This window comes from Gavialis gangeticus, unplaced genomic scaffold (assembly GCF_001723915.1).
Source record: "Gavialis gangeticus isolate Ggan-Ray unplaced genomic scaffold, GavGan_comp1, whole genome shotgun sequence".
In the NCBI taxonomy this organism is placed as follows: domain Eukaryota; kingdom Metazoa; phylum Chordata; order Crocodylia; family Gavialidae; genus Gavialis; species Gavialis gangeticus.
In genome coordinates this window covers 106145542-106155431 of record NW_017729024.1, presented here as the reverse complement: position 1 = coordinate 106155431, position 9890 = coordinate 106145542, and the positions used below count along the sequence as shown (strand labels likewise).

Sequence of the window (9890 nt, the reverse complement as noted above, 5' to 3'; positions counted from 1 at the left end):
GGTCAGGGCGGCTAGGGTCTGGAACCAGCTTCCAAGTGAGGTGGTGCAGGCTCCCACCCTGGGGTTTTTTAAGAGGAGGTTGGATGACCACCTTACTGGGGTCGTTTGACCCCAGTACTCTTTCCTGCCATGGCAGGGCGTCGGACTAGATGATCTGCTCAGGTCGCTTCCGACCCTAGAAACTATGAAACTATGTTAGGCATTACATGTAATACAGCAAAGTTGTCTGTCATGGTGTGATGTTATGAATATAATGACATGGTGCTCTTGGTTTGACGGTAATTTGTTTGTCTTTGCTTTGTATATTGGACCTGAACCCCGGAGGGACCAACTTTTTGTACCCCGAACCTCTGAATAAAGTAGCTAAAAGTCCATCCTTCCGTCCGTCCGTTCTTCCAAGCCAACCTAAAAATGTGTATTGTAAACAGATATTTCTTTGATACCAGTGCTGCTTGTCTATTTAAAATATTCAAAAGTGATAGAATCCAATGTTCTGCTTACATTTTTCTCTTCTTGTGCTTTCCATTGAGGTTGGATGTTAAGTCAGTTTTGTTTTTGTTTGTATAGTCTGCTTTGCTTTCAGTATTAGTGTATGAATCTCAAAATGCTGCAAGAAGAGAGTGGTCATTTAAAACACTTCTTCGATTCCATAAAATAGTATAAAACACTGCAAGTATTTCCTTTGCCTCTTAAAAATTTAAATTTGGGGCCAAATTTTCAGTGATGGTTTCTATCCAAAGGACTGATTTACATGAGGAAAGGAAGGAAATGCTAGAGAGCGTGAAAGCTACAATTATTTTGATTCTCTTATACTAATTATCGGTATGTTTGAACGTTCAGCAACGCAACGCGTTATTCAAGTTTTACTTTTATCTTTAATAATGAGTACGGGAATTCTGAATGTTGATGTAAGTTGCTTTGTAAGGCTTTAAATACTTATATATTCCCTCCCCTTTTCAATTATTTTTATTTAAATATCTGTGCTTTACTTGTAAGTATAGATTCAAAAGCTTAATCTGTTGTAATTGTTTTGGTGGCTTTTTCTATAGGCTTTGATGAAGTTTAATTCTGTATTTTACAGTGGGGGTCCAGCGTGTACCTTTGTTACAAAAAGTCTGTGCCAGCTTCCAACTCAATAGCATATAAAACTGGTAAGTAATTTTAAGTCAGTCCTTTTGAAAGCAGGTTCTGTAAATATATTAGAGGTACATAAATGTCCCAGCTAATATTATTAATCTATTCTTCAGCTTATAAAAATCTGTTCCTTGTCAAACTGCTGGGCAGAGATCTGCTGTAGGTCAACCAAAACAAACTGTATAATCCTGTCCTCTGGTTTATATTGGTTTCCTGAGGCAAAAGTCTGAGCAAATATCTGAAGCTTGCACCTTGTTACATATGATTTTAACTGCTTTTGTTTTTTATTTTTATGGCTTGCCTCAACAAACTTGGCAGTCTGACATGCTTAAATCAAACACTTCCAAGGTTTGTGGGTATAGTGAAAAGCTTCTAATTTGATCTTGAGTATTTTGGGCAGAAGACCATGTTTGGAGGCCCTAGGCAACTTTTTACATGCTTCCTTCTGTTTTTCTCATAGCTGTCAGAGCATTTTGTATTTATTGGGACAGTTAGGTACATTTCTCCTCTACTGCAACCTGCTAATCTGTTTTGGTGAAGAAGAGCTGAAGAATGTCTCAACTAAGAAATGGCTGGGAAATTTGCGGTTGCTACTATCACTTCTTGAAAATCACATTAATGAAATCTAAAAAAAATCTCCCCTTTGCATGTACAGACATCAGAAATCCTGGGATGGCCTCTTTCTTCATCTCTTGACTGGGATAGATTGCCAGAGTTTGTTTCATGAGTAGAAGTGGAAAGCACGGGTTGTGTCAGAGGATGCTATATAACAGGGGTGTCTTAGTGGCAGCCTGTTGGCTGCATGTGGCCTGTGATGGAATAAATTGTAGCTTGTGTGACTACCAGAGCTGCTGGCTCCTAGCCAGTAAATGTTGCCACCACTCATCCTCACCCTCTTACTCACCATTGAAGTTGGGGTCTTCAGTCACTGCTGCAACTCAAACGGGCAGCCAGGAAAAAGGAGTAGTGGGTAGGGGGTGGCATCACTTACTCTTTGGGTTTCAGAGTTATGCAAGTGCAACAGCTCCAGAAGCCACACAGATAAGCACCTACCTTGCCACTGCTGGTGGATCATCCAGACCACAAGAAGCTGCGGGGGCTAGATCTGTCCTGTGGGACCAGATAAGCTGCTATATTGTAACTCTGATAAGTATGCTCATGATTATGTGCAGAGTTTTCTGGAATTGAAGCTAGGTGCATTGCCTGGAAGTTGCTTAATAGTTGCACTTCTGTGTTGACAATTCAAGCAAACAGGGGACTAGTGTAAACTCACTGAAGCTTTCAGGTACGTTTCCAGTCGATGAGTTGTCTTGGTATTCCAAGGAATATTAACCCTACTGAGCTAATATATTGCTAGTATATATGCTGAGTTCCTTCCTTGGAATTTCTTTGTAATGTAACCACTTAAATGGTTTACTTATTTTTAAGGAATAAACCAAAATAGCTTTTATTTGGTTCAAAGCCAACACTTTCACTCATGTGACTTTTTTTTTTTTTTTTACAATTAGTACTTGTTTGAGCAATTACAAATAGTGAGCATGGGTTTTCCATGGAACGTTGGAATACATTACAATTAGATAATTTAATTTCTCAGTTTAATGGGAGTATTTCCTTTTCTGAAGGCTACATACACAGCTGCTGTGGCTGATTTAACAGTTCAGTTGATGTATACTTATACATATTGCTATCTGTCTGTTCAGGGCTTGCAGATTATTGAAAATGCATTTACTAATGTCTCCCTGAAAGGCTTGATTTTCAGATATCCAGAGGAGGATTATGAGTCATTCCCATTGTCAGAATCTGTTCCTCTATTTTGCCTTCCAATGGGAGCTACTATTGAATGCTGGGATCCTCAAACCAAATATCCACTACCAGTGTTCTCAACATTTGTACTGACTGGTTCTTCTGCAGAAAAGGTAGGGCATAGTACAGTATATTTTGCATTTTATTTTAAATGGACGTTATGAGGTTTTTTGCTAAGTTAGAGTTATGTGAAGGTCCAGTGGAATGTATGTTGTCAGATTTTGAGAAATTTCAGTTGTCCCACTGAATATCTGTCATACATTTTGACATTATTTATGGGATTATGATGGAAAGAAGAATCTCTATGCCCACTACTAGCTGTTCAAAGCTAAGTAATCTTTTTCCTGTGAAATAATGTTTTGCTTCTAGAAATTTAAGAATTTTGAGATGATTCCAGATGCATATAAAATTCACAAAAAATTAGACATTAAAGAAATAGCTCACATCCACGTGAAGGTTTCTTTTCACCCTAAAGGAAGGTCCAGTACAGACAGACAGGAAGGAAATAACACAAGAAAAGTTTTGTGGTGTTTAGTTCCATGAACTCAAAACGTACACAGGTTTCATAAGAACTAAAATTGCTGTTCCTGGTGCTCCAAATTCCATCCACAAGGGCAAGGGAAGCTTAGTCCATCCCTAATAAGATGTTCAGTTGTCTCATGTATAGCAGTATTTTGCTACAGTTCCTGATGGTCATCTCTTGTGATCACTCCTCCTAAAATTACTGCTTTATCATAAAGGAAGCTGAAACCCTTTTTCCAGCTTAGTAAGTTTTCTTGATAAAGAACAAATAAAGTATGCACCATATATGCATGTTTTGTCTTTGAGGGAACATATTTTATAGTATCAGTGTTCATTTTTGCATTGTCGGTTTGCCAAGATACTTCAGTTTGTATGCACCTTTGACAAAAGAGAGGTGAAGTGTTAGGAAAAGCTGCTCATTGGTCAAAAACTTAAAAGTGAAATGGGTTCTAAACTTAAAGCCAGTACGTGATGGTGGATTGAGTGAAAGTTAGTATGATAACAGCGTTTTTCTATAACATCCCAGTTTAACAACCTCCCGAAGGAATTCAGTTTACCACATCTAATTTTGGAGGGAAGTGGTGGAGAAGAGCAGAGTGGAATGGTAGAACAGTGGGAGATCTGAAAACTAGAAATAAAAGTTCTTTTGTGTAATGTATATTCATTTTCAATATGTGCACATAGCTGTAACACTAGAAGTCTTAGCCATGGGACAACACACAAAAACAAAGTGAAGAATACTCTGAAGAAATGAAGCTCGACCTTCTGCTTAATCTAGGGCATAACCCCTTGTCTTTCTGTGTCCTTCAGGTCTATGGTGCTGCTATTCAGTTTTATGAGCCTTATTCCAGGGAGCTGCTAACAGAAAAGCAGCAACTGCAGCTGAGCCTCCTGACAGCTGTGGGGAGAAAAGTGGCTACTGCCAAGTCCATCAATTCCAACAAATGTATCTGCCTTCTCTCACATTGGCCTTTCTTTGAAGCCTTTCGAAAATTTCTTATGTTCATCTACAAGCTTTCTGTTTCTGGGCCTCATCCTCTTCCCATTGAAAAGTATGTATAATGTTTTCCTATAAATTTCTTCAAGGCACTTAAATATAGCTTTAGCTCAAAATGAGATGATTTATTTAAAAGTAGCATCTTCAGTTGGTATTTTTATTCTGTACTTGAGCTTGTTTGGCTTATACTGTGTTGACTTGCACTGTATTGACAGGAATCCATTGTTGCTATTGTTAGCACAGCAGAACCAATACAGCTCTTAGGGTGAGCTGGATTTTATTCTGCCTCATTTGTTATATCAACAAGCTGTAGGTTGATGATTGTCCTAAGGACGGGTAGAAAACATCTAGATTTTCAGATCCAAGCAAACATTTGCAATGTTGCAATTTAAAAGGGGAAAAAAAATTGTAAAAATGAGTTGATTCAGTACGAAATCACTGAAAAAATGAAGAGGAAATTCTGGGATAATATTTAAAGAATATTGTAGGTTATTTCTAACTGTTAGCAACTGACCCAGATGGGCTAGCATCATCTCTAACTTCCATATAGTGAAGGATTTCCAGGCTCCTATGAAGTAGGACCCTGCAAGACCAAAAAAATTACAACTCCTAATATGGTGGTGGGTATGTTAGGGGCATGACTATTTTTCTAGAAATGGCAGAGGTGTCATACATATTAATCGTTGTTTTTTGTTACATTTCATCAAAAGCTGGTGTGTGTAAATTTTGGTCCCTTTATAAGTAAGCTGTGCAAATGATAATGCATTCTTGTCTCCCGGTGTTGTTTTCCATTGGATCCCTGCTAATATTTTTAGTTTCTTTTGCACACCAGCAAAGCGTAAGAGATTTTTGTTTTGTACACGTGTGGATGAAGAGGCCATTTTGGGCATGTTTTAAATCTGAACAACTCTGGACAAACTATTATTATAAATAGCAAAAGGGCCATATTACATACCTGTGTACATAAGCAAGATAGAAAGGTGACTGTAAAAAAAAGAAAAAAAAAAAAAAGAGAGAGAGAGAGCAAAAAGCAGCTTGGTGAGGGCCTAGGACGCAGCACAAGCTGGGAGTTGCAGTCCACCATCGAGCCCAGTTGCCCAGACTGATCATGACATCAGAGCACATATTGAAGACAGCCATCCCCCATGTGGCACAGTGCCAGCTCAAGGGCCCACCATGCCTCAAAGGCAGGCAGTGCCCGCCGGAGCACAGCGTAGTCAAAATCCAGCACCAGAAGGCCGAAACGCCGCAGGGCATCGTCTAAGCCGGTCTCAGCAAGCTGGTTGCAGCAGCTCTTGAGGATGGCCGTTTTGGCCTGACCCAGCAGAAAGTGAGCCAGGCAGACAGCACCCCACTCAGCCACCTGGTATGGGTAGGAGTACATGTAGGTGTTCTTTGAGAGTCTCCTGCCCAGCACCCACAGTGGCGGCTCAAGGGTGACAAAGAGTGGCCGCAGGCAGGGACAGTTGAAGGCGTGAAAGAGGCTCTCCTCAATGGCCCTGGGGCAGAAGGGCAGGCCAGAGAGGTGGCTAGGTCAAAGTGGGACACAAATGTGCCAGTGGCTAGGATGCCATGCAGCAACCACCAGTGCAGGTCGCCAGTCTTCTTGGCAGTTGGTGGCTTATACAGGTGTGTGTCAAGCTGGCTGGGCTAGTGGGGAATCTGGTGGCCCCAGGCGCTATTGCCATGGTGCATCAGGGCGGCTTGCCAGCACCTGGGCATGGTGGACATGAACAACCCAAGCATACAGGCTTCTACGGGGCAAGGACATAAAGGGGCAACCCATGTCACTGTTGGGAGGCACAGGGAGCATCAGCCAGGTGCCAGGTCTCTCGGCCAGGTGACCGGCAGTGGTGGAAAGGCCTTGCTTGGGACATCCGTGCTGAGGGAGACCTGGCACTCCCAGAAATTTTGATCCAGGGCGGCCACTGCCTCCAGTAGGAGGGCAGCCTGGATGTCACAAAGGAGATAGCCCATGCTGCAAGCAGAGCGCATGCCCACCCACGTGGTCAGGACCTCGGGTGAGAGCCAGGCAGACCAAGCAAGTTCAAGGAGATGGTCCAGGCAGGGGACACTCCTGGATGAGGGTGGCTGCAAGGCTGGCAGAGGCCAGGTCTGGCATGGGGCGCTGCAGGGCTGGGTTGTGTACCAGGGGCTCCCTCAGCAGCTGCAGGAATCGTAGGTGCTGGGCCTGGGGCCGGAGGCAGAAGTTGGCCTGCCAGGCTCATACCACAGCACAGTAGAAGGCCAGGAGCACTGCCCAGTTCAGGAGCGTAGTGTCTAACAGGAAGAGCTCCCAGTTGAAGCTGAGAGGCCCCACCCTCTGCAGGAATCAGTACACCAGCTGTTGCCAGGGTAGGCACTCCTCGCCATAGAGGAGTCACTGAAGGGCCTGGAGGCAGAAGGCGGCCACCTTGCTGGCCAGGTCGACCAGGTTCTGGTCCCCCCTGGTGACAGGTAGGTAAAGGATGGCTTGTGGGAGCCAGTGGCATCCATCCCAGAAGAAATTTACCGGGAGGTGCTAAAGTCTCTCAAGTAGGTCCAACAGTGCCATGGGGTCACTACCACCAGGTTGTTGGCGATGAGGACCTGCCCAAGATAAGAGAGGCTGGGTAGGTGCCAGAACCACCATTGCAGGCAGGCCTCCACCCCCTCCTCAAGGCCGTCCCAGTTTCATGCCACAAAGGTTGGTGGCCCCAGGACCACACCCAGGATCTTGAGGCCCTCGTGCCACCAAGTGAGGCCTCCTGGCAAAGCTGGGGGGGTGTGCTGGTCCATGTGCTGAGCAGCAGGGTATCACTCTTGGCCCAATTGATATGGGCCAAGGAGGTGTGGTCATAGGCTCACTGGCAGTCTGTCAGGGCCCACACGTGTTCCTGGGTGTTGAGAAAGATGGTCACATCATCCACATACACTGACAGCTGGAGCGGAGGGCCAGTGGATGGGCCATGCAACTCAGGTGGTGCAACAGCCCATGCAGTAGCAGCTCAATGGCCAGGGCTTAGAGCATGCCCAGCAAGGGGCAGCCTTGATGGATGCTCCTGTGTGCGGGCAGTGGGGCGCAGAGCACACGGTTCACCTTGAGCAGGCTGGAGGTGTATTGGTACAAGACCCAGAGGGTGAAGAGCGGCCTGAAGCCAAAGGCCTCCAGGGTCTGGAAGAGCTAGGCATGGCCCACCTGATCAAAGGTCTTCTCCTGGTCCAAAGAGATGAGGCCGATGTCAAGGCTGAAGAGTTTGCTGGCTGTGAGTAAGCCGGGCAGCGGGAACACGTTGTCTTGGATGGTCCTGCCTGGCATGCAGTAGCTCTGCTTAGTTCAGGTCGAAGTAGAAGCAGTCTGGGGCTTTGGTTTCTGCCAGCTCTTGGCGGCAGGTGCAGATCCTCACTTCACGGGATGCACTCTCTGCCAAGTCGCACAGGTATTTCTTGCGGAACTGGAGGCTGTGGCGCGGGGCCTATCATGCCCTAATCTATTCCAGGCCCCCCCCCAGCCCCCACTTGTCTCTCATCTGCTGTGCAAACTTTTCCAGACTGTAGGCCATCTGTCAAGTGCCTAGATCTTACTGTAATAAGTTTGGCTGCAGTCCTGGCAGCCTTGACAAAAAGCTTAAGGTCTGTGCACTGCTGGGTGATGCACCCTGCTACATTCTTCTGTCCTTTGGTCTGCTTCAAAAAGGCCAGGAGACCCCCATAGTTAGGGACGACCCAAGGGGGCCTGCCAATGTGGGCTGGACATTTCTGACAGAAGAGCAGTGGGGCCACACCCAAGGTGGGAGCTTACCTGAAAAAGTGGTGTCTACGCCCTCAATTTTTGAGCACAGCAGCCTCCTTTCATCATCCAGATCGAGGACCAGCTCCAGTAGAGTAATCTCCACCTTCTTGGGGGAAGAGAGATCGTCCTGCTCTTGAGCTTGCTTGCTTGCGAGGTTGGATAGATATTTGGCTGCGGTATTATGATCCCAGCACTCGTTCCTGCCCAGGGCAGGGGTTGGATTTGGTGATGTGTTCAGGTCCCTTCTGACCCTAGAAACTATGAAATACTCAGACAGCTGGATCTCCATATCACTAGCTTCCCCATCCAATCCAGTAGGCTGGGATGCGACCGAGAGGTGAACAAACCCCTCTGCCGCCCCCTGGGTCAGGCCTCCAGAAGGGAGGCATTCTATATCACCTTCACTGCCATCAACTCCAGGAGCTGGGAGAAGGGCGAGGGGTTGGGGACCCCCACCACAGAGTCATCCCTGGCCACATGCAATGGGGTCACCGGCAGGACAGCCGGGTTGGGTTCAGTGGGGGCTGCCCTGGCGCCAGCCAAGGAGGGTCCCGGTAGGGATGGGGAGTCCTAAGAGGCCCTCTTCATCTTCCTTTCCTTGTTTTTCTTCTCAGTGGTAGGTGGCCCCTGCTTCATAGGGGATGGGTCAGACCACTCCCAGCCCACTCCCCCGGGGCCAGCCACCTCAGACGAGGCCGCAGTGGAGGCCTGAGCCCCATCATCCAACAGGGCCCTGGCGCCACAGTCACCGGCCACCCCAGCCACCTCAGCCGGGGTGGGCAAATGGAGGCATCAGTCCTTCCACCTGGTGGGGTCTCTGCACCAGGAGCAGGGGGGATGGGCACTGTAACTGGGATAGGCAGGGGAGAGTAATAGGTAGTAGTCCCAGCCCCTCTGCTGAATGGTGCTCTCATGCCGGAGACCCCCGCTCCTCAGATGGAATGGGGGTAAAAGGAAGTCAGGAAGAGATCCCAGCCTGTGTCCCAGAAGTGGATGCATCATCTTTTGGTGCTGCTGCAGTTACCGATGTTCCGGTCAGTTTTCCTTGTGGGTACTGGGCTGCTAGGTCAGAAGAGCTACCACACTGGAAACACGTGATCTCCCCCAAGGAACAATAAATCACAAACCTCCACCTTTATGAGGTTCAAGGAGCAAGGCAGAGACCGGGGGCCCTCCCTGAGGAGCATGAAGACCTGCCTCTGAAAGGACAGGACATGCTTCAGCTTCGGGTCCTTGCTTCTAATCGTCAGTTGGCGAAAGGGATTTGTAGGAACTCCATAGGGCTCGAGTCCCTTGGCCAGCTCCCAATCGGACAGGTGTAGGGGCACATTGGAAATCACCACCCTCACGCCCAGGTGTCTAGGGTTGTGACAAGATGGTGTATGCCTGCAGTGTCCAGGCCCTCTGCGCACACCCTGTTGACCAGGGTGCGAACGCTCAGGTAAATCATTGGGACCGTGTTAACACGAGCTGCATAACATACGTTACACTGTCCTAAGAGATCAGCTAGGGCACCTGCACAGGCCTCCTCCTCGACATGGGGAGGGGTATGAACCCTCAAGCCATGGTTAAGGGTGAAGGTCTTGAGAGGCATCTCCATGCCAGCCGCTGGGTGTAGGAGAGGCCATTCCTGTTTAATCCCAAAAGCTAAAACTAAGAGAA

The 9890-nt window shown here is 46.9% G+C and overlaps 1 protein-coding gene across 4 annotated transcripts in view; it reads left to right on the top strand.

Annotated features, from left to right (window-relative positions):
* Positions 1 to 9890, top strand: part of DENND4C (DENN domain containing 4C) — a 137717-nt gene that overhangs the window by 31930 nt on the left and 95897 nt on the right. For all 4 annotated transcript variants that reach the window (XM_019517509.1, XM_019517508.1, XM_019517510.1 and 1 more), the window contains exons 3-5: positions 1082 to 1151; positions 2881 to 3050; positions 4270 to 4511. In XM_019517509.1, coding sequence (XP_019373054.1) covers positions 1082 to 1151; positions 2881 to 3050; positions 4270 to 4511 — 482 coding nt within the window. The remainder of the gene's footprint in view (positions 1 to 1081; positions 1152 to 2880; positions 3051 to 4269; positions 4512 to 9890) is intronic.